Source organism: Anabrus simplex, chromosome 3 (assembly GCF_040414725.1).
Source record: "Anabrus simplex isolate iqAnaSimp1 chromosome 3, ASM4041472v1, whole genome shotgun sequence".
NCBI lineage: Eukaryota > Metazoa > Arthropoda > Insecta > Orthoptera > Tettigoniidae > Anabrus > Anabrus simplex.
In genome coordinates, this window is record NC_090267.1 from 168900293 (window position 1) to 168926022 (window position 25730).

A 25730-nucleotide genomic window follows, 5' to 3' on the forward strand; every position below is an offset into this window, starting at 1 on the left:
CAATCGAGGTGTGGAAAAAGTGATGGAGGTAGAAGAAGAAGAGTCTTAACAATGAATATACCATCCTGTTATCTGGTACTGAAGCACTCCCCAGATACAAAATGATTGTGAGAGGTATCCATCCCGCAAGATTAAACCACAAAATCAGTCGTGAACCTCTTAAGTAATAATCACTGCACCAGCAACAGTAAAATGATTTTAAGAATTTTACCTTCAATTCATGGCCTGTCCATTAGGTGTTAGTCTGTGCATCTCCTTACAACGTGTCCGTACAAAGAGACGATCATTATAAACTATTTTAAAAGCGATTGAACAGTTTCGGATTTTCATCTTCCAGTTGTATGTGCTTCTCAGCTAACGTATTTCCTTTACATGGCTCCTCTACATCCCTAGACTCCACAGAAGACCATTTTCCACTTCTCCATTCAGATAAAATGGGCATACGTGATATAAGCACTAACAACATACGTGTTTAGCAGTAGTTGTAGAATGATTTCTTTCCTATAGATTGAGAACCCTACTGTGATTGGTGAGCATTACAGAAACATGAAAGTTGTAAAATTGAAATAAAGTCCAGACAACACTTGTAATGGCAGAGGAAGGAGATCCATGTACCTAGTAACAGAAGTTTGACCTCAGTATACTTTTTTTACGTCGCACCGGCACAGATAGGTGTTACGGCAACGATGGACCAGGAAAGGGCTGGGAGTGGGAAAGATGCGACCGCGCAGGCCCAGCATTTGCCTGGTGTGAAAATGGGAAACCACAGGAAACCACCTTTAGGGCTGTCAATAGTGGCGTTCGAACCCACTATCTCCCGCATGCAAGCTGACAACTACGTGACCTAAATCACGCAGCCACTCATGACCTCAGTGTGGTGGTGGTGGTGATTATTGTTTTAAGAGGAAGTACGATTAGGTAACCATCCTATATTAACACTAATCAGAGGGAAAAAGTCCCGCTCCTTACGGGAATGGTCTGTGTAGTCGCCTTCGATTCAGAGAGCTCCGGGTTCGATTCCCGGCCAGGATGGAGATGTTAACCTTAAATGGTTATTTACCCTAGCTCGGGGTCAGGGCGTTTATACTGTCCCCAGCATTCCTGCGATTCACACACCACACAACACTGTCTTCCACTGAAGAACACGCAGTTCCCATACCGATCACCCACGTTGGAGGGTCTACCTTACAAGGACTGAACGAAGGGAGCCGAACCTGTCCTTAGACATTCCCGGGACTAAAATAAATAAACAGATAAATAGAGGGGAAAGTCGAAGGTATCCAACACTTCGAAAAATGAAGGTACCGTATCTGCCAAAGAAAGGCAAGGGCTACAAAGAGCGTGAAAATGAAAACTCCCTGGGCCTCGAGTGCTCTGATGACCAAGGGAGCTCGGACAGGAAAGATGAGTGTGGAGCTTGGCACAAGTGGAAGCAATGCCAGGACTCAGCTAAGGGCCTTGTGGTCGCCAACTACGTTCCCAAGTTTTGAACCCCTGGGACTTCTGCATGGTGTCAGTGGGGATGACGTGTTAGTGTCGCCATCTTGAAGTACTAAACTCTCTGTGTCACGCTTCTAGCAGTTAGTGTAGCTCTGGATTCTGGAGTGAAAGCATGTCGTGCTTGTATTTTTCTTAGTGAGCTCTACAAGTATGCCGGGGAAAAATCACACAGTGAACATTCAAGAAAGTTGTGGTGAAAAATGTGCTAAAACTTAACTTCCTTCGTAAAAGGTCGCGACATGTGAACTAGAAATTGTTTAAACGTAATCGAAAATGAATTCCAGAGTACAAAGTGGCTTTTCAGAATTACAAAAAGGCCAAAATAAATGTCGAGCGTCAAAGGGCTTGCCAGGATCGTCTCGGCAGCCGAGCGCCGCTTGAGGCGAGTTTCGCGCCGCCGCGCGCCGCAGACTCTGACGAGCACATCCACTGCCCCAGTGGTGGAAAATGATTTGGAACTCATGAATGTAGTAGTGTTCACCCTGCTCTGACCGTCTTTACCTTGAAAACCTTTGCGTTTGTTTAGAATTAAGAATTGAAATATCAGCAAAAAAAATTTGTCAAACCCATACTGACTAGACAAGTCTTCTATCACGTGGTACGTATTTTACGTGAAGACGTGCGGTAGTGACCGCGACACAACCCCGGAACAGGAACAATATAACATTGGGACAGTGATTCATAATGTAAGATCTCTCTGCTGTAAATCTATTTGCAACTCGGTGAGTTTATTAGTAGGAAGCTGGTGTGAGAGCAGCTAGTTTCTTTTAAAGCATGAACTCTATTCTTAACGCTCAAGTCAATAAACTGTGATCTTACACAGTGCTTAAGTGTCAGTATATTGTTCTTAGAAGCAGACAGCTTTGATTATATTTTCTCAGTGGACTAGAATATACGTTTACCCAGTAGCATACACTTACAGAAACGAAGGCCTGAAATCAAAATAAGTAGGCCTATGTTTATTTCCTTAAGTAGGGAAATAGAGATCAAAGAGCTCAAGGCCCAAGTTTCAATTCTAAGTTATAGACTGTTGCACTGAATTAATATCATGAACTGTATAAGCTGACAGTCGCCGTACGGATACATGCAGCGAACGATCTACTGACAAAATGACTGTATCGTCAGTGCGACTACTGTAGCGGTTCAAATCCCGTTACAAATATGTATCTATATTATTATTATTATCATTATTACTGTTGGATGATGTTATTCTGTATAGAGTAATAAATAAGTTAAAAGATTGTGAGCAACTGCAACGTGACCTCGATAATGTTGTGAGATGGACAGCAGGCAATGGTATGTTGATAAACGGGGTTAAAAGTCAGGTTGTGATTTTCACAAATAGGAAAAGTTCTCTCAGTTTTAATAACTGCGTTGACGGGGTGAAAGTTCCTTTTGGGGATCATTGTAAGTATCTAGGTGTTAATATAAGGAAATATCTTCGTTGGGGTAATCACATAAATGGGATTATAAATAAAGGGTACAGATCTCTGCACACGGTTATGAGGGTGTTTAGGGGTTGTAGTAAGGATGTAAAGGAGAGGGCATATATATCTCTGGTAAGACCCCAACTAGAGTATGGTTCCAGTGTATGGATCCTTCACCAGGATTACCTGATTCAAGAACTGGAAAAAAAATCCAAAGAAAAGCAGCTCGATTTGTTCTGGGTGATTTCCGACAAAAGAGTAGCGTTACAAAAATGTTGCAAAGTTTGGGCTGGGGAGAATTGGGAGAAAGAAGACGAGCTGCTCGACTAAGTGGTACGTTCCGAGCTGTCAGCGGACAGATGGCGTGGAATGACATTAGTAGACGAATTAGTCTGAGTGGCGTCTTTAAAAGTACGAAAGATCACAATATGAAGATAAAGTTGAAATTCAAGAGGACAAACTGGGGCAAATATTCATTTATAGGAAGGGGAGTTAGGGATTGGAATAACTTACCAAGGGAGATGTTCAATAAATTTCCAGTTTCTTTGCAATCATTTAAGAAATGGCTAGGAAAACAACAGATAGGGAATCTACCACCTGGACGACTGCCCTAAATGCAGATCAGTAGGCTATTGATTGATTGATATTATTATTTTTTTATTCAATTCTGTAATCTGATTTTGTTATGTATTAATTAATTATCGCTTGCTTTATTGTATTTAATTTATTATGTATATATTTTGTGTAGAGTGAGAGTTGCTGCCTAATATCAGATGTGGATATATTTTGTGAAATAACTTTAAAGCATTGCAACACATGGTGTAATACTGTTACAGTAACTGTCGAGTCATCGCTCTGTCATTTTATGCATTTCGATATGAGATAAATCAGGGAGTTCCTACCTTTCCTGAGGCTATTTCAACACAACCTGTAATAGTTTGGAGCTAGGTGGGAGTGACATCATGTACTCTTTTAACTTTGACGTGGGTGTTATACGATGTGACAGATAGTGTCTATATAAGCAGCAGTATCCTATAGCGGTTAGCAGTTGATTGGAGAGTTTTGCCATGGAGTGTTGTAGTCAGATGGAAGTGAACTCTCAGTGAGTCGGTCAGTGAGACGGATGGTGAACAGTGAGTTGGATACAGTACCTTGCCATCAGGAGTACTACTGAGACGTGGATATGTAGTCGTCAGTGTCCAAATGGATTATATGTTCGGAGTGTGTTTCGTGCATCTGTTCGGTCGAGTTCTTGTATCAGTTCGGTGACAGTTGAATATTGCGTCATCGTAATGCAGACTAACAGTTATCAGTGAATTACCTGCAAAGTTTATTGTGAAGTGTGAATATAATTTCAAGCCATGCTATATCTCGATGGTGAAACTAAAATGATACTTCACCAAATTAGGTTTGAGATACCTACAGCTGATACCAATTCAAAGGAATACGTCATAATAACACTCAAAGTGTTTAAGGTACTGTCAAGTGAAGTAGTTAGGGATAAATTTCTTGTACAACTTTTAAATGTCCGGTCAAGAAGATTTCAGATTTAATGCCTAGAGTTTCTTCCATTTGTAATGTAAGAATTTTGTATTATCATCTGAAATAACGCAGCAAACCTTACCATTCCAATTATAAATTTTTAGAATATATTTTGCTTAGTATCAAATACAATTAATTGTTTTATACCAATGGTAGATGAGATAACCTCTAATTTTGATGATGGATGATGCTTGTTGTTTAAAGGGGCCTAACATCTAAGGTCACCGGCCCCTCCTGAAATTTTAGTAGGGAAACCAAACTTCATTGTCGTTTTCCCAGAACCTATATGTTATGCTGTTAAAGTAAGTTTATGACCTCACACCTTAGAGATTTTCAAGATTCTCATTTTATCAGACTATCGTTACATTTATTTGTAGCTGGCACCCATCACCAATTGTATGTGTAAGTAATTACGTAAGTACTAAGTGCGAGAACATAGTCCGACGATTGCATATTTTATTTCATGAATATTTTAATTCTGTTTCATTTTAAAATTAGTTATAAACCACACTACACCAGTTATGGCAAGCTCAAATGCATCAGAATGCTAAGCGCGTAGAGGCAAAGTATAGTTGGATTCCCTTACAACTGTTTGTATTCTATAAAAGTAATTATAGGATAACGAGATAAAGGACAGAAGCAAGACGCATCCTTTTTGCTGACTCAGCCAGCTCTACTTTCCTTCTTACGTAAGTCATAATAATAACATAATTAGTAGCTCCCATTCGAATTCCATTTCATTCGCCAAGTTGTTTCTAAGGAGTCAAGTGGAAGTGGGACTCCGTTACTCTCATAGGTCCGAGGCTTGCCTAACATATTCTTAGCTCGGTAAATTCTGTGAAGCTGAATATTGCCTTACACATAGTGACAGAATCTCTCCTCTAATGGGTTACAGACCACCGTCTGAGCACAAGGAGGGCCGTGACACAGAATTTATCCAAGATGTCTACTGCTATTCCATAGCAGGACTCTCAGTATCCTCTCATATTGACGATCAGACCAAAGCAGCAGTAATTAACAGAATATCCTCAAAAACAAGACATGATGGCGAGCAGTTCTACTTTTCTCATGTGACCCCCAGTGACGTTAGGGAAGTCTTCAGTGAAATAAAGTCAGGGTCCACTGGCCATGATGGAATCAACCTGTCTCTTTTAAAAAGAATCATTGACATCATACTTCCAACGGTCACACATATCATTAATAACTCACTCATGACTGGAGTATTTCCTTCGAATTGGAAACATGCAATAATCCGACCTTTCCCTAAATACAACAACCCCAACAGTCCCGAAGATTACCGTCCTGTAAGTATCCTTCCTATATTAGGAAAATTGTTGGAGAAAATAGTACATAAACAAATGACTGAATATCTTATCCAGTACAACTTACTTGACAAATATCAATCGGGATTCAGACAAAACCACAGTACTGCCACTGCATTAGTTAAAGTGACAAATGACATGCAACTAGCGATAGATAAAGGACAAATGACTATACTTGTTCTCTTGGACTTAAGCAAAGCCTTCGATTGTGTAGATAGAGACATATTACTCGCTAAAATTAAGGCGCTGAAATTTTCTTACAGCACTTTAACCTGAGTACACTCCTATCTTGTGATCGCCAGCAGCGCGTTTCAGTGGGAAACGATACATCTTCGTGGCAAACCACTAAGATGGGCGTGGCTCAGGGAGGAGTATTGTCACCACTTTTGTTCTCACTGTACATGAACGACTTATCTGAGACGCTGACCAATTGTAAATATCACCTGTATGCAGATGATATACAGTTATATATTCACACAAAGCCTAATGACTTCAACAATTCAATCATCATCATCATCTGTTTACCCTCCAGGTTCGGTTTTCCCTCGGACTTAGCGAGGGATCCCACCTCTACCGCCTCAAGGGCAGTGTCCTGGAGCTTCAGACTATTGGTCGGGGGATACAACTGGGGAGTATGACCAGTACCTCGCCCAGGCGGCCTCACCTGCTATGCTGAACAGGGGCCTTGTGGAAGGATGGGAAGATTGGAAGGGATAGGCAAGGAAGAGGGAAGGAAGCGGCCGTGGCCTTAAGTTAGGTACCATCCCGGCATTCGCCTGGAGGAGAAGTGGGAAACCATGGAAAACCACTTCCAGGATGGCTGAGGTGGGAATCGAACCCACCTCTACTCAGTTGACCTCCCGAGGCTGAGTGGACCCCGTTCCAGCCCTCGTACCACTTTTCAAATTTCGTGGCAGAGCCGGGAATCGAACCCGGGCCTCCGGCGGTGGCAGCTAATCACGCTAACCACTACACCACAGAGGCGGACAACAATTCAATCACTAAGTTAAACCAAGACCTAGCAAATGTTAATGACTGGACTAGCAGACATGGCCTGAAAGTGAACCCATCAAAATCACAGGCCATTATAATTGGCACGTATAAATCTCATGCTAAAATACAAAACACGTCTATACCCAGTGTTATGCTCAGTGGAATACCAGTAACATTTAGCGATCATGTAAAGAATCTAGGAGTAGTATTCGATAAATATTTAAGTTGGTCGGAACACATCACAAAAATTTGTCAAAGAGTATTCTACTCATTACATTCTGCAAAAAGGATGAGGGACTTCCTTCCAAGAAACACAAGGAAATTATTAGTACAGAGTCTAATATTTCCAATATTTGACTACGGAGATGTAGTTTATAATAGTATGAGTAAAACACTTTCATGTCGACTACAGCGAGCCTACAATGCTTGTGCTCGATTCGTATTAAATATCCCAATCCAAACTCATATTAGCCCTTTCCTCTCTCAGCTGTCGTGGCTAAGATTGACTGAACGACGTAAATACCACGCTGTTTCCCTTCTCCACAGTATTCTGCAAACAAACAAACCAGACTATCTTAGAACAGACTTTAAATACCTCTCCCCTTCAGATAGAGCTCCCTCAAGGTCATCCACACGTTCCCTCTTGTCCATTCCCATTCACCACAGTAACTCGTACAACAACTCATTCATACCTGCTACCACACGTTCCTGGAACTCAATCCCAGCTGAAATTAGAGGCATAGGCAATCCGAAGTTATTTAAAAGGAAATGTTTAATGTGGTACACAAATATGTAAAAAGTAGATTTTACTAACGTAAGAATTTAATAATTAGCTCTTAATTATCAATAAGGATGCAATATTATAGAGGTTAAGTAAATTAATTTTAGTGATTTTTAGAAATATATGTAAAAATGATTTTATGTACATTATTCTGTAAATTGTATAAAGCTGTTGTATAATATGGTTTGGCATAATAGCAGGCTTCATAGCCTGAGCCCCGCTATATAAGAAAGGCAATAAACTAAACTAAACTAAGTCGTTGCCCACGGTTCACGAACTTGGACGTCACTACAGTATTATTATTATTATTATTATTATTATTATTATTATTATTATTATTATTAGTTGCTAGTTGCTTTACGTCGCACCGACACAGATAGGTCTTATGGCGACGATGGGACAGGAAATGGCTATGAGTGGGAAGGAAGCGGCCGTGGCCTTAAGTAAGGTACTGGTGGCCTGGTGTGAAAATGGGAAACCACGGAAAACCATTTTCAGGGCTGCCGATAGTGGGATTCGAACCTACTATCTCCCGAATACTGGATACTGGCCGCACTTAAGCGACTACAGCTATCGAGCTCGGTGAATTATTATTATTATTATTATTATTATTATTATTATTATTATTATTATTATTAGATTATTATTATTATTATTATTATTATTATTATTATTATTATTATTATTATTATTATTATTATTATTATTATTATACCTACTTTATGTTTTATTTCATAATGCCTTTGTCCGAAACCATGTCGAGAAATAAATCATCCCACAGAGAATAAAAACTTTTACGTAGAGTAGAAAAACCCGTCTGATTCATCCACATGTTATGACGCAGCCATTACTCACGTAGTGTCAACCTTCACACACAGCTACTACTACTAAATGTTTAAATGTTTTCATTCCTCCCTGAAAGGGGAGGCGGGCCTCCTAAACGGTGAAGCCGTCTCTAAGGCCAGGAGATTTGTATTGGAGAAGGAGGTGTGCGGAGAAGGTAATAATAATGTTATTTATTTTACGACCCACTAACTACTTTTACGGTTTTCGGTGACGCCGAGGAGCAGGAATTTAGTCCCGCAGGAGCTCTTTTACGTTCCAGTAAATCTATATACACAAGGCTGACGTATTTGAGAACCTTCAGATACCACCGGACTGAGCCAGGATTGAACTTGCCAAGATGGGGTCAGTAGGCCAGCGCTTCGAACGTCTGAGCCATTCAGCCCGGCGTGTAGAAGGTAAGAGGTTTGGCGGCCGTAGCATATACTAGGAAATATCCCGGCATTCGCCATGGTGCAGGAAAATGGAAAACCACGGAAAATCATTCTCAGGACAGCCGACGGTGGGGACCAGCCCCTCTCCGTCACCCGAGTACAGAGGCGTAGAGCCACGTTAAGCCGTGGCCACTCCTCTTCTGCTCGATTGGCCGGTCGGAGTGCAGCGGTGTCGGACCACGAACCAGCCGTGGCCACTTGCCAGCTGTTATTCGTGGCTTTCTAGACCAAGGCGCTATATCAACGCCAAATAACTCCTTAAATGCAATCACATAGACTGGGTGAACCTCGAATCAGACCCCAGATAAGGGTAACAATCCCTCACCTTGCCGGGAATCGAACTCATGGCCTTCAGGTAAGGCACAAGCACATTAACCCTACACCACGGGATGAAGTATCTGAAAAGATCTTCATCTATCTATTTATCTATCTATCTACCTATCTACCTACTGCATTTCTTTTCCTTCTCGTCAACACAATCGCAATAATATTTAACTTTGTGGCAGAAAACTCTCTCGGCATTATAAAAGTAGCGGTGGGCAGGTTTGACCCGAGCGATTAAAGACCGAAACTCGTCCTGTGGTTGCTCGTCCTAGTGAGAATACTGCCTTGAACTGCGACCAAACCACGTCTAACTGAACTGAGATTGACGATTTACTTGCATCGCTCTGAAACATTATAACTCTGCGATTATACTCGATAGTGAAGAAGTAATTGATTATTAATAGCCATTTAGTTGAAGGGGTATTGTTTTAATTATTTTGCAATCAAGTTTATGTATGTACGTCCAGTCTTTGGATAAATGATCAGCGCAGCAGTGTTCGATTCAGAGGATCCCAGGTGCAATTCCGGGTCGCGTTGGTGATTTCAGACCCATCTGGTCGATTCCTTTGGCACTCGGACTTGTCATTTGTGCTGGACTTAATATATATCTCTTCACACACACACACACACACACACACACACACACACTACACTATTAACCACCAACAATGGACTTGGCTCAGCCTGATGATATTTGAAGGAGCTCAAATATGCCAGTCTCGTGTTACTGGAACCTAAAAGAACCCCTGTGGGACAAAATTCAGGCACCTCGGTGTTCCGAAATCCGAAAATGTAGTTGTACGGTTGGTAGCTCCAGTACCATTTTAATGAAGAGCTGCCAGTTCCATCACCGCCGAAATAGTTTACTAGTGAAGAGGAAGTAGAGAGGAATTCAAGTGACGACAGTGATATATGTTTATAGGTAGCTCAAACAGAAGTCTCAAAGCTGTCTTTATGCACAATGGGAACAGTTTCCTTCCATACGAGTAGCTCATTCTGCACAACTAATAATAATAATAATAATCGTATGGCCTCAGCTACCGTGTGCAGACATTTCAATTTGACGCCATCTGGCTGTCTGCTCGTCAATTTCAACGTTCCATTTTACTCTAGGCCCACTAGATGGCAGACCCTAGTAAACTGAAACTCTCTTGGGCGTCTATGGATGAGATTTAATTAATTTTGTCGGGTAAACGCCAAAGGTGTCACCAGAGATATTTTACATGCCGACATCGCACGACATGGAGTGTCGAATGGACATTTCTCCGCCCTTCAAAAATCCGACTACCTCTGCCGGGTTTGAACCCGCTATCTTGGGGTCCGGAGGCGGACACTCTACCACTGATCCACAGCAGCTTCATCTGCACAACTTAAAGACACTTAAAGACACAAGCTGCTCTTGGAACAACTAAAATATGAATGTTTATGGTGATTTTAAAGTGCTGGAATTTCTTCTGGGGCTTCAAATTGGCTACACCAAATATTCTTACTTCACCTGCCTGTGGGATAGCAGAAGTGAGAATTATATGCAACTGATAGAGCATGTGATACAGAGTTACCATTTACTTGGATGTAGAATGTCTATCAATCACCTAAACTAACCTTACCCCATGGCACTACAGCCCCAAAGGAACTTGGCCTACCAAGCGACCGCTGCTAAGCCCGAAGGCCTGCAGATTAAGAGGTGTCATGTGGTCAGCACGACAAATCTCCTCGGCCGTTATTCTTGGCTTTCTTGACCGAGGTCCATATCTCACCGTCAGATAGCTCCTCAATCGTAATCACGAAGGCTGAGTGGATCTCGAACCAGCCCTCAAATCCAGAGGAAAATCCCTGATCTGGCCAGGAATTGAACCCGGGGCCTTCGCGTAAGAGGCAGACACGCTACCCCTTCACCATAAGGCAGGCAATCAATCACCACTGATATGCATGAAAGGCCGTAGCCCTGGTAACAGATTCCCTATCTGTTGATTACCTAGACTTTTCTTAAATAATTGCAAACCATTGGTAAATTGTTCAGATTACTAACTTTCTTTCTATAAACGAATATTTGCCCCAATTTGTTCCCTTGAATACCAAATGTATGTTCATTTTGTGATCTTTCCTGATTTTAAAAACACCACTCAAAACTTCGTCTACTAAAGTCATTCCACGCCATCTCTCAACGCACAACTCGGAAGATACCATTTAGTCGAGCAGCTCGCTTCCTTTCCCTCAAGGCTTCCAAGCCCAAACTTTGCGAACTTTTCGCAACGATACTCTTTTGTCGGAAATTACCCAGAACAAATCGAGATGCTTTTCTTTGGATTATTTCTCTAACTCTCGAATCAAATAATCCTGGTGAGGGTCCAATGCGCTGAAACCATGAATATTAGGTCTTACCAGAGACTTATATGCCCTTTCCTTTACATCATTACTACAACCCCTAAATGCCCTTGTAATCATGTGCGGAGACCTGTACCCTTTATTTACAATACTTTGTATGTGATTACCTCAATGAAGATCTTTCCTTATAGTGATCCCCATAAGGAACTTTCACCCCATCAACGCAGTAAATAAAACCGAGAAGACTTCTCCTATTAGTGAAACTCACAACCTGACTTTTAATCCCATTTATCATCATACCATTGCCCGCTGTCCATCTCACAACATCGTCGAGGTCTTCTTGCAGTCTTGCAACTTATTTATTACTGTAGACAATGTAACGTAATCCGCAAAAATCCTTATCTCTGATTCCAGTTCTTTACTGATATAATATACTAGCAAATGTACCCGTGCTTCGCTACGGTGTTCTACATTGTATACGGATATCGAAGTAAATAACTGTACATGAAGTTAATAAGAATTTTTAAATTGCATGTCTCTTGGCGTCAACCGATGAAAAGCATAGGGAGGTCCACAGACGTTGTTTCCAATGTAAAGTGTGAGTTGCGGAGTTGTGATGATAACGTCAGGTCCACTTGTCTACCGCAATTCACTATGCGTAACGTCAGTCACATTTTCATGGGTAAATTTGTTTACAATCGGGGGCACCCTTGCAAGAGGGCACCTATACCTAATGATAAATAGAATCAGGTAAAAGAGTTTTGAAAAAGTGCACGCTCCCTTGCCTTCTGCTAGTCAAATCGAGAAGGGAATTATTCATTACTATGGTACACAGGCATTGGAGGAGGGCCCTATTCCTACTGCCAGTTAAAGAGTATTGAACAGAACAGCAGACGCCCTCCTGTTGACAGTCACTATTGATTTGTAAAGTATTAATTACAATGTCTAGATTGCTACAAATCGGCTTAAATTAATAAATGTAGATCGACATACGGAAGTATATGAATGTTCATCTTCATTTACAGAATAACTGCTGCTAAACGGTGCATCATATCGAAAAACGGTTTGTACGAAAAGACGCCTCTGGCCTCATTTAGCGAACTAAATGGCTAACCCTATGATATTTCCTCGTATCTCATCTATTTAAAGGTAAGATAGTTTTAGAAACGTTGAATAGGTGAAATTTGTGTAAGGTTTTCACACAGTGAATTACTTTTCAGATATTTATGTGACAGGTTCAAACATAGAATTTAGCTGACATATGGCTACTGGGTGGGCCAATATTCGTGTAGAATTTGATTATCCCATCTTTCCTATAAGTGAATCAAACCATCAATTATACGTGTACAAAGTGCAACATTTAGGTAAATCCAGAAATGTAGCCAAAATTTCACGTATAAGGGATAGAGATACGACAAAAGGTCATAGGACCAAAGTTGTAGATCATTCCAAATTGAACTGAGATTGTGCCATCTGTTTGTGATACGACTTACCGTTTAGCTACAAAATACCTCGAAAGGAAAGTCTGCACCGTCATTAAAATTGCCTCCATATTTCGATATTTTTCGGGGGTAAAAAATAAAATGTTTAAACATCTCGTAAATTTTCCGTCGGTTACAGGCTAAAAGCTATAATTTTTCCAAATTTCAATTTTCTAACTCGTCTGGGAGATTGTGCTGCCATCTTGATATGAGGAGGGGGTTAAAAATTAGGACTTTCAGGAAACTCTTAAGCCCATGAATGGGTTATAGTTCTGGATAAATATCACCGACTGTGTTGTTATGCATATTTGAAACTCCCAGCATGTCCCCCCTCAGAGAAATTTGAGAAATTATGGTTTTTCTAGGGATCCTGAAGGCATCAGCTTGTCTGGTACCAAGTTTTAAGTTTCTAAGATGCATAGAATGGTCTCATTAATTCACGCCTGTTTTCATTTTTATGCCATATATATATACAGTACAGTATATATAGATCGCTACGTACTGACTTACATTTGTTAATATGGATTACATTTCACCCCCTTCCTAGTGGTTCTAGGGGCGTCTTACTCCCACAGTGTATTCTCCAGGTAGTAAGTCATACTTGTAAGTCATACTGGAACATACACACGTCCACTATCTCGGTCAATTTGGTCAATTTATTTTTTTATTTTTCATCCTTTCTCAGCCCCTATGCCAAAGGGGGCTGAACTCGGACTTTAAAAAATCCGGAATGTTACTATTCATCTCACCGACTCCGAAAACTATGGATTGGACACTATTTTCGTTTATTTTTAAATCTCAATTCCCCCTCGCCCCCCACCAAAAGGGCCGGTGAACTTGGACCTATTAAATACGGTATCCGGACTGTCACTATTCATTTCAGCGACCCCGACAACTATGGATTCGACACTATTTTCGATTATTTTTATATATCACTCTCCCATCATCCCCACCATGAAGGGGGCTGAACTTGGACTTTAAAAAATTCCGGAGTGTCACTCTTCATCTCAGCCACCCCGAAAGTATGGTTCGACACTAATTTCGATTATTTTTATATCTCAGCCCCCTCGCCCCCCTGCCCCTAAGGGTTTCCAGGGTGTATTACCCCCACGTGGTTTGTCTCCTGATACTAAAAATCCGGAATGTCACTATTCATATCAGCGACCCCGAAAACTATGCACCGAGCTCGATAGCTGCAGTCGCTTAAGTGCAGCCAGTATCCAGTATTCGGGAGATAGTGGGTTCGAACCCCACTGTCGGCAGCCCTGAAGATGGTTTTCCGTGGTTTCCCATTTTCACACCAGGCAAATGCTTGGGCTGTACCTGAATTAAGGCCACGGCCGCTTCCTTCCCAGTCCTAGCTCTTTCCTGTCCCATCGTCGCCATAAGACATATCTGTGTCGGTTCGACGTAAAGCCAATAGCAAAAAAAAAAAACTATGTATTCGACACTATTTTGCATTATTTCTTTATATCACTCTCCCATCGCCCCCCATCACGAAGAGGGCTGAAAATGGACATTAAAAAATTCCGGAGTATTGCTATTCATTTCAGCGAGCCCGAAAAGTATGGATTCGACACTACTTTCGATGATATTTATATCTCACCCACTCGCCCCCGCCGCCCCTAAGCGTACCTGGGGTGCCCTGTCCCCACGTGGTTTGTCTCCTGATACTAAAAATCCGACGTGTACAATTCACCTCGGCGACCCCGAAAACTATGTATTCGACACTATTTTCGATTATTTTTATATATCACTCTCAAATCGCCCCCCTCCACGAAGGGGGCTGAACTTGGGCTTTAAAAAATTTCGCAGTGTCACTATTCATTTCAGCGACCCCGAAAGTATGGATTCGACACTACTTTCGATGATTTTTATATCTCAGTCCCCTCGCCCCCCTTCCTCTAAGGGTTTCCAGGGTGTATTACCCCCACGTAGTTTGTCTCCTTATACTAAATATACGGAGTATCACTATTCATTTCAGCGACCCCGAAAACTATGGATTCGACACTATTTTCTATTATTTTATATATTACTCCCCCATCGCCCCACCCCCCACCCCGAATGGGGCTGAATTTGGACATTAAAAATTCCGGAGTGCCACTATTCATTTCAGCGAGCCCGAAAAGTATGGATTCGACACTATTTTCGTTAATTTGTATACCTGACCCCCTCGCCCCCGCCCCTAAGGTTTGCTGGGCTGTCTTACTCCCACGTGGTTTGTCTCCTGTTACTAAAAATCCAGAGTGTACAATTAGCCTCGGCGACCCCGGAAGCTACATATTCGACACTATTTTCGTTTAATTTTATATACCATTCCCCCCTCGCCCCTCACCCAGAAGGGGAATGAACTTGGACTTTAAAAAATATCCGGAGTGTCACTACTCATCTCAGCGACACCGAAAAGTATGGATTCCACACTATTTTCGATAATTTGTATATCTGACCCCCGTTGCCCCCCCCCCCGCCCCTAAGATTTCCTGGGCTGTCTTACACCCACGTGGTTTGTCTCCTGATGCTAAAAATTCGGATGGTACTCTTCAACTCGGCTACCCCGAAAACTACGTATTCGACACTATTTTCGTTTAATTTTATATATCACTCCCCCCTCGTCCCCCAGCCTAAAGGGGGCTGAACTTGGATTTTAAAAATATCCGTAGTGTCACTATTCATTTCAGCGACCTCGAAAAGTATGGATTCGACACTATTTCGTTTATTTTTATATCTGACCCCCGCCCCCCACCCCTATGGGTGTTCGGGGTGTCTTACCCCCACGCGGTTTGTCTCCTGATACTAAGTCATAAGTGAACCAAGTTTGGTTGAAATTGATCCCTTAGTTTAGGAGGAGATGTGTCATTTACACACACACATACATCCATTTTTATATAGAGTAAGATAAGATATTGTCAGTGAAAACGCACTGTTTGTTTTCCCACATTGATTTCTTTTGGCTAAATTGAGGAGCTGTAAGTGAGGAAAATGGTGAACGCTTTCACCAAGACATTCACTGCATGAAAAGAATGTATCAGGGTCGTTGGTAATGTGCTGTAATGGGAGACTACAGTATGTATGTGATATAGTACGGTACATGCACAGGGGTTTGTAAAACATAAAAGGAAAAAGCCATTCTAATGTACATATTTTTAATGACACCGTTGTTGTGTAAGTTTCAGTGTCAATTTTGCACTTATCCCTTCCAATTCATGAAGTTTGTTACACTTCCTCTGTAGAACTGTAGTTGTATTATGTAAACATGTATTGTTAGTAGCTTTTAATAAAACTGAAAAATTCATTATCACATTCAAAATATTGGTACTTAAGGAAACTTGCATAATCATAATCAACATCACTAAATTAATCAATAAACACACACAAAAATGAGATAAACAAAAACTTTGTCAATCTTTGTTAAATGGTGTTATTAACCTATACTGTATAACGTTGGCATCACAAAGGGCGTCGTGACACAAAACTGAGCCAAACCCAAATGTAATGCCGACCGTGAGTACTTTGGAAGAGAAGAAGAAGAATCACGTTTGATGTACACACCTGCCCTGCCGATGTTGGCTGTAAAAATTACCCAGCTGATGAAGATGCCCCAAAGTACCGGAGAGAAAGCATTATAGACTGCAGCATGCATTGGGCTGTACCGATATTCCATTAGGACCATCTTGTAGGGCCCAAACATTGCCACCATTCCGCAGAGTATAGCTGCACTCCAGCCAGTAAGCATCTGTAACTGAATACAAGACTTCATTTACCAAAAATTCTTTGTTAAATAATTAAAATATATACTGACTTATATTATTCCTAAAATTAATGATCGTTTCTCTCCTTCTGCATGAGGCCTCAGCTTCAACCATATCAGTTCGTTGTACTGCTTTATGTTTCTTGAAAATATATTTCGTGATATAAAATATGTTTACTAAAATGACACCATATTCTGTTCTATCTTTTATTGATTATTAACAATATTATTTCAGTTTATATTCTGCCGTTATTCTTGAATCTTCTTACCACGTCGTAGCTTCCTCCTTTTCTGAGACACTTTATTTTCATGTGTTTTGAGTATATCTTAATCCTGGCCCTAGCTCCATTTGGTACTCTGCCACACGCCTTCCTTAGATCTACTAAACATAAAAATTTATTGTAGGCCTGTCCAACGCGGCGCCCGCGGGCGCTATGGCACCCCTGGTATACTTCTTTAGCGCACTACAAACGCTGATTTAATTGTACCAAGATTATCCGTAGCTGAACGTTTTGGATTATGTTTAAACATACAAATAATTATTAGTTTTTCCTTGGCATTCCCGCCATTCTAACTGACCTCTTTCTCTTCTTAGTTTAAGCAGTATTCATTCTACAGACCATACCTCCGTCATTTCAGAAGATATTCTCAGGTGCTGTGTGATTTTGAAGTACACAGGGTATTGAAACAACTCTGTACATTATAATCCCTGCTTTTTGTTGTGTGCTAGGCGTTTTGGAAGAAGGCTGGGGGATGAAGTGAATATGTTGGCACTTGGCGTTTCCCAGTTAGAACACCTTTCAGGAAACGATCGCATTGTGAATGTTTCTTAAATTTCTCCTTCCCAAAATTCTTTCAAACCATCTGCTGTTCACGGCCGTGGAACAGTTTCACGGAATCCTCAGTTGAATTTAAATTGTATCATGACAAGAATCTGTGTGATATTTAACTATAAGTGTATTTCATTTCTTATTTTCTTTGACTTAGGTTTAAACTTTAGTTATATTCAATGAAGAACGGAATTTTCATAACCTCAATTTTTATTTATATTGACTGCGAAAAGTATACATCAGTTATTAATTCTCATTATTATTTTATACAGTGATTAGAATCATGACTAAATGGTTACAAACCTACAGTTTAATAGTGAATGTGAGGAGAAATCCTGTTTCTTAACGTGAGCGAACATGCGATGACAGATTTCGGGCTAAATACGTAAGTACGATGTGTTTAGAAATGTTAGTCTATATAGTCTATATAGTCTATATTAGCCTACAATTTTCTGTATTATTGTTATTATTATCGAACGGCGCCCATACCTCCATAACAAGGAGTCACGTATGCCCCAGTACATGAAAAGGTTCGACAGCCCTGATCTATTGTTCTATTGGAATTTTTCGACTATTTGTCGCAAAACGAAAATCTGGTCCTCACAGCCTCGCTATGGTCTGACACTTCACTTGGTTCCAGTCAATTTACTCTACACCACTGGTCGCATCCTCTAATCTACAGTGCTTGTGAACACTTTGTCTTGTAATGATAAAAGAAATACCTCGGAAGTTCTTGCAGTCGTTTCTATTCCTTTTAATACAGTTTGATGTATTTACTGCTTTCGTCCAATCGGTAGATCAGAAGGTACCTTACTCATATACAAGTTTGTGAATGGTTAAGTTCCTTGCACATATTGTGTCCCGCATTTGTCTAAGGAAATATAATTAGTTTACCATTTTGTTGTAGGCGTGTGGGTCGGGCAGCCCAAATCTAAGTCCATAAGTTTACGATACCTAGATGTTCTTCTCCTTTCAGAGCCTTCTCCTCACAGAAGGTTGAAACCCATCATGCCCCTCCTGTACCAACCGTATTAGGATTGTCGTACCATGAATATTGAACCACTGTCGGAGTGTATGCACCCAAGATTATTTGATAATCTTCTAATACAGTCCCTAATCTCACCAACTGCAGCACAGTGCTTACGGACATATCCCAAGACAGTAATAAGATGCTCGAACAGAGTTTAAACACCTGCAGGGGAATCTCGTCTTAAAGATCACACGAGCCCATGAACACCCTGGCAATCCCAAATCTCTTGAGATTTACACGATATTGTTTGATGAGAATCAGATTTGTGTACGTTGAGAACGTATTTACGAAGTTGTAAGTGCCGATTCACTTTCCGTTTCACCAAACTTTAATTATCTCTCCTCCTACAACCACGGTACACGATCTCGGTCCTCTTGAATTATACCTCTCAGTTTTTTTTCTATTTGCTTTACGTCGCACCGACACAGATAGGTCTTATGGCGACGATTGGATGCGAAAGGCCTAGGAGTGGGAAGGAAGCGGCCGTGGCCTTATTTAAGGTACAGCCCCAGCATTCGCCTGGTGTGAAAATGGGAAACCACGGAAAACCATTTTCAGGGCTGCCGACAGTGGGGTTCGAACCCACTATCTCCCGATTACTGGATAATGGCCACACTTACCGACTGCAGCTATCGAGCTCGGTTATCTCTCAGTTATTCCAGGGCTTACAACTTGTTCCTTCGTAGTCACTCCCGCTAAGCTGTGGAATACCCTCCCTGCCGCCGTTAGAGGTTTGCATTCTCGTAGGAAATTTAACATGGGTTGCCGAAATCAGTTGCTGATTGCATTCAGCTGGATTTGAACGATGAGTGAAGTGTGAATGAGGGCGTGAATGAGAATGTTTTCTTGAAGTTTAATAATGTTACTTGCTTTACGTCCCACTAACTACTTTTTAAGGTCTTCGGAGACGCCGAGGTGCCGGAATTTAGTCCCGCAGGAGTTCTTTTTACGTGCCAGTAAATCTACCGACACGGGGCTGTCGTATTTGAGCACCTTCAAATACCACCGGACTGAGCCAGGATCGAACCTGCCAAGTTGGGGTTAGAAGGCCAGCGCCTTAACCGTCTGAGCCACTCAGCCCGGCTTCTTGAAGTTTAGAAATGTATTTGCTAGTTATAGTATTTTACGACATTTTCTTCTTCTTTTCGTTATTATATAATAATGATAATAATAATAATAATAATAATAATAATAATAATAATAATAATAAATTATTACAATTATTATTATTTTAATGTCATGTTGTACATTCGATAATATTTCTATTATTCCTCCCATATTTACTATTAGTACTACAATGTTATTTAATATTAAGCGGATTGTTGGAATTTTTACTATTTCTCTTACATAATATAATTTTATTGTTGTGGTTAAGTGAAAGAGAGGATAGTGAGCTCTAACTTCGCCACGAATAAAGACGAATTACTTACTTACTTACTTACTTCTCCATCCATGTCCTCGCTGTTCATCCCTATTAGCGGGTGAACTGACCATGCGGTTAAGGGTGCGCAGCTGCACCCGGGAGATAATGGGTTCGAACCCCACTGTCGGCAGTCCTGATGATGGTTTTCCGTGGTTTCCCATTTTTACACCAGGCAAATGATGGGGCTGTACATTAAGTAAGGCCACGGCCGCTTCCTCCCCATTCCTAGGCCTTTCGTATTCCATCATCGCCACAAAAGCTATCTGTGTCGGTGCGACGTAAAGCAATTAGCAAAAAATTAATCATTTCATCTCATTAACTCTACTGATGATGTTGACGTCAGGAAGGGCGTCCGGTCACAAAAACCCGTCACAACAGATTCATCTCACCTCATACCCAACCCTGTAAAGAGACGGGACAAGGGCTGGACATAAAGAACAATTAATAATAACTCCTGCCTTCTATAGTCAGTTGTATCAGGCTGTATTTGACATTTCGGAACTTGTGACCGAAATACGTTGTGTCTCTTTAGACCATCGATTAAAACTGATAGAGTTCTCTTCTCCAGGTAGTGCTCCTCGTAATAATTCGATTAAATTTATTTAGATAAATTAGACAACCAGATTTTTTTGAAAAATGAACACCTGTGATATTTGTCAGAATATTTTACATGCCGACGTGAACGACATGGTGTGCTATGGATTCTACTTGTCCTTAAGAATCCACTGATATCAAACAGGCTCGCCATTATACAGGCATATTGATGCTATGAACTTCAGTCATTTGCATCTAATTTGAGAAATATTTGATTGGTTCCTTAACTCACCTTGGTGATTGAGATATGAGAGCGCTGGACACGTTTGAGATAGTAACCCATCGCCATCCCCATCAAGTAGACAGTTGCACGATGAGGCGCGAGAGTGTAGGTAAGGTTGAATGATCGGAACAACTGCGACAGTCTGAAAATAAACCATGAGACTAATGAAATAAGCCAACAGCTTTCTTAAAATGTAAGTAGCATGCTGCATTCGTCGTAACAAGAATGTATATGTTTGAGACACCTGGGAGTGGTGGATTTGCTCTAAAGATCAATTCGTGCAGAGAAAAATTTCATTCCAACACTATATGGCACGCAGTTAACTTCTTGAGTCTGTAAGTGCATATATGCTTACCTATTAATTTAATTTTACCATCCTAAGATGATTTTGCTGCTCCTAGTACTCTTATATTCCGATATATAAGGGCGATAACCTCCAAAGTTCAAATTTCTGGTGTTGTAATCCGTATCATACGGACACTGTGCATGATATTCCTTTTCCTTTCTTAATCCATTTATCGTCCAGGGTTGGTTTTTCCCTCGGACTCAGCGAGGGATCCCACCTCCACTGCCTCAAGGATCATGAGAATGGATCGGGATACAACTGGGAAGGGGGGCCATTACATTGCCCAGGTGGCCTCACCTACTATGCTGAACAGGGTCCTTGCGAGGGATGGAAAGTTCTGAAGGGATAGACAAGGAAGAAGGAAGGAAACGGCCGTGGCCTTAAGTTAGGTACCATCCCGGTATTTGCCTGGAGGAGAAGTGGGAAACCACGGAAAACTACTTCCAGGCTGGCTGAGGTGGGAATTGATTCTTCCTCTTTTTTTTTTTTGCTATGGGCTTTACGTCGCACCGACACAGATAGGTCTTATGGCGACGATGGGATAGGAAAGGCCTAGGAGTTGGAAGGAAGCGGCCGTGGCCTTAATTAAGGTACAGCCCCAGCATTTGCCTGGTGTGAAAATGGGAAACCACGGAAAACCATTTTCAGGGCTGCCGATAGTGGGATTCGAACCTACTATCTCCCGGATGCAAGCTCACAGCCGCGTGCCTCTACGCGCACGGCCAACTCGCCCGGTGATTCTTCCTCTACTCAGTTGACCTCCTGAGGTTGAGTGTACCCCGTTCCAGCCATCGTACCACTTTTCAGATTTCGTGATGATGATGATGATGATGATGATGATGATGATGCTTGTTGTTTTAAGGGGCCTAATATCGAAGGTCATCGGCTCTTCAAATTTCGTGGCAGAGCCGGGAATCGAACCCGTGCTTCGGGAGGGGGGGCAGCTAATAACACTAACCACTAAACCACAGACGCGGACTGTGCATGCTATAACTACTGAAAATGTGTTCAATAATTAGGATGCTACAAAATTGAACGAGCAACCATATAATGTTCTGTATGCATTAATTATTGAGGGACCGAGCTCGATAGCTGCAATCGCTTAAGTGCGGCCAGTGTCCAGTATTCGGAAGATAGTGGGTTCGAATCCCACCGTCGGCAGCCCTGAAGATGGTTTTCCGTGGTTTCCCATTTTCACACCAGGCAAATGCTGGGGCTGTACCTTAATTAAGGCCATGGCCGCTTCCTGTCCCATCGTCGCCATAAGACCTATCTGTGTCAGTGCGACGTAAAGCAACTTGCAAAAAAATAAAAAAAATATTGAGGGCATGGTTTCAGACAGGAAAAGGAATAACAATAAATTGTATTAAGGTAGGTAACTTTTCAGTGGACGAAAGCAGTAAGTGCATCTCTATAACGAAAGGAATAGGAAAGGCTGCAGTAGCTAAGAAAATATTTCTTTGATCAGTATAACAGGCAAGGTATTCAAGGGCATTTTCCGAAAAGAGATTGTGTTGAATGGTGTATAATAATAACTTGGATGAAAATCAGAGTGATTTCAGACCACAGAAGTGCTTTCAGGATCAGATTGTCAGTATGCGTCAAGTAATTGAATAGGCCTATACCATGAGGAAAATAAACAGTTATGATTATCTTACGTTCATCTAGAGAGGGTATGTGAACATACTGAGGGATTACGGGAGTGGGGTTAGTTATTTTAAGTCATCAAAGGCAATTATATTGAAAATCGCGTCACATTGAGAACTGATGGTAAAATGAGGTCTTGGTTCAAGATAATTACAAGGTTTAAATAAGGCTGTAATCCTTCACCCTTAACGTTCACAATTCAAATGCTTCATTATTACTATCTATATAAATAAAGTTGTAGGGGGTCCGCTGTCTGTAATTTCTTTTGTTTCGCAAATTCTTCTGATATTTATGCGTTTTAGGTCAACTCAAGACCGAATCGGTGGTTTTTACTTTTCGTGTCTGTCTGTCTGTCTGTCTGTCTGTCTGTCTGTCTGTCTGTCTGTCTGTCTGTCTGTCTGTCTGTCTGTCTGTCTGTCTGTTCCACCACCACGTCGAAACGGCTGGATAGATCTCAACCAAACTTCATATTTAGAGTATACTCATCCCGGGGAAGGTTTTGATATGCATATCATTTTAAAATCTTTGAACAGACGAAGGGTTTATAGGAAAACCAGAACGGTTTTCCTCCATTTTCGCTTATACTATTGATTTTCTGTAAACTCCGTGGACCGTACGTGAAACGCTTCTTCATTATAAACAACTTTCGTTATGTTCATAATTTACATTACCCTTAACTTGACGGAGAAATTTACTATTTTCTGCGGGTATCATGCTCTGCATTGAGTGACCGACAGATCGACAACGAACCTACAGGTTACCATGGCAACGTCTCTGACTGCTTGCCAGCAGGGAAGTAACATATTGCCATTTTCCTCATCATGCTTTTAAATTTGTGGTTGTTCCTTGGGTAGAAGGCAAGAGTGGCGTCAATCGGCCTATCTGGCGGATATTGGCGGAATATCATTGGAGGTTATAACCACCCTCGAATAGATTAAGTAATAACACCATTAGTCATCTTCTTATCTGTTTACTTAAGAATCACTGCGCCTAAATGTCTCCTCTTTTACCGCTTTATTATATCCATAACTCACACCAGCACAATTTATTGAAGGGCATTTGATTTTCCAATACATTCACTTGGCATTTACATATTTGTTGTTATCCGGCTGTCCTCAGTTATAATCCATTTTGAATTAATTTCATTTTTCTTAACTGTATTATTTTCTTCCTTAATTATTCCGTTTGTACGCGAGTACTAGAATCTACTGGATATATTTCCACTAAACTTCATATTTAGAATCCACCTGTCCTTGGGTTGGTTTTAGGGTAAATAATGTTTTTAAATCCCTGAACTGGTTGGGGGTTTATACGAAACCGAAACCGCGATTTTGCACTCCCACAATATATACACAACCAAACTTAATGGAAATCTACCTGCCTTAATGGAAATTAATTTCTAAACCGTTTTTCTCATGTGCATCATTTCGATACGAGTGTTATAAATCGTAACTACTGAATTATAAGAGGACTTCACCGTCGTGTTCACAATATCACGTTTTATTATTATCAACAATACACACACATCACAGAGTAAAGAAGGCAACTATACATATACAAATAATACATAGATATTTCGATGTTGACGTAACCAATGTCAATCCGCGACATCCTCCCCACCCTGGTCTATCTCCAAAGGGATGACCAGCTGCACTGGCCGAGTAATGAGCGTGTTGTCAGGCTGCCGCAGAACGACCGTCTTGCATGTCCGTCTCTTCCTGGGCGCATCTCTTCTATCCTCGCTTTCTTCCACATGTGGCGAGGTCTGACGTCTTCTTGGAGGAGTACGATGTCTCCGATATTGGGCAAATGTGTATTGGTCTTTTGATTTTTGACCTCATGGTGACTTCTCAGTTGAAGCAGATACTCCTTTTTCCAGCGCCGTGAAAAGTCCCCCAAGACCTTTTGTTGTAATCTGTATTCCTTTACGAGATTTTTCCTCGTGCTCGGTTCTGGCCCTTCTGGGATGGACGTTAGTTTTCTTCCAACTAAAAAATGGGATGGTGTCAGGAGATCTCCCGTGTCTGTGGCCTGGGTGATTGGCCTGCTATTGAGGGTGGCTTCAACACTTGTCAATACTGTATTGAGACTTTCTTCGTTCAGCTGGGAATGGCCGAGTACCTTTCTTAGACATCTTTTTACAGAGCCAACCATTCTCTCCCAAAAGCCTCCCCACCAAGCCGCCCTTGGTGCGATAAACTTCCAACGAATACCATTGTGAGCACAGTGGTGGTGCACCTTGGTGTCTGTCATAATCTTATTGAGTTCTATAAGTTCGTTATGAGCAGTGAGGAAGGTCTGAGCGTTGTCAGAATATATGGTGTGCGGCACACCTCGTCTGCTGACAAACCTCTGCATGGCCATCAAGAATCTATCCGTAGACATGTCCGTAGATAGCTCGAGATGGATAGCACGGGTGGTGGCACAAGTGAAAAGAATGATGTACGATTTGTTAACATTGCTGCCACATCTAACGTACAGGGGTCCAGCGAAGTCGATCCCAATCACAGAGAAGGGTTGTGTCAACTGTAGGCGGTCTACTGGTAATGGCGCCTCAATCACCACTGGTCTGCTGTTGAGCGCTAATTTGCACGGTAGACAAGAATGCAGAATCTTCTTAGTTATTTGTCGAGCTCGCAGAATCCAGAATTCTTCACGTAGTTCTGCCAGTACTATGCGTACTCCAAGATGGTGAAGTTTGATGTGGGTCTCTTGAATGATTAACTCGGTGAACCTGTGACGGCCGTCCAGAATTGTTGGGTGTTTCTCAGTTTGAGACAAATTTGAGAATTGTAGTCTGCCACCAAGTCGGATGATACCTTCATGTAGAAATGGGTTAAATCTAGCAATCTGTGAAGTGCCTGGTAATTGTTCACCATTTAGCAATGCAGCTAGTTCAATAGTGAACCGTTCCTCT

General features: G+C 41.4%; 1 protein-coding gene across 1 annotated transcript in view; it reads right to left on the reverse strand.

The window, feature by feature from the left end:
- The window catches only part of LOC136866715 (nose resistant to fluoxetine protein 6-like), a 210098-nt gene that overhangs the window by 17691 nt on the left and 166677 nt on the right, over window positions 1-25730 (reverse strand). Inside the window, exons 9-10 of the mRNA XM_068226819.1 lie at window positions 20830-20962; window positions 16522-16711 (exon numbers count right to left, since the gene is read on the reverse strand). Coding sequence (XP_068082920.1) covers window positions 16522-16711; window positions 20830-20962 — 323 coding nt within the window. The remainder of the gene's footprint in view (window positions 1-16521; window positions 16712-20829; window positions 20963-25730) is intronic.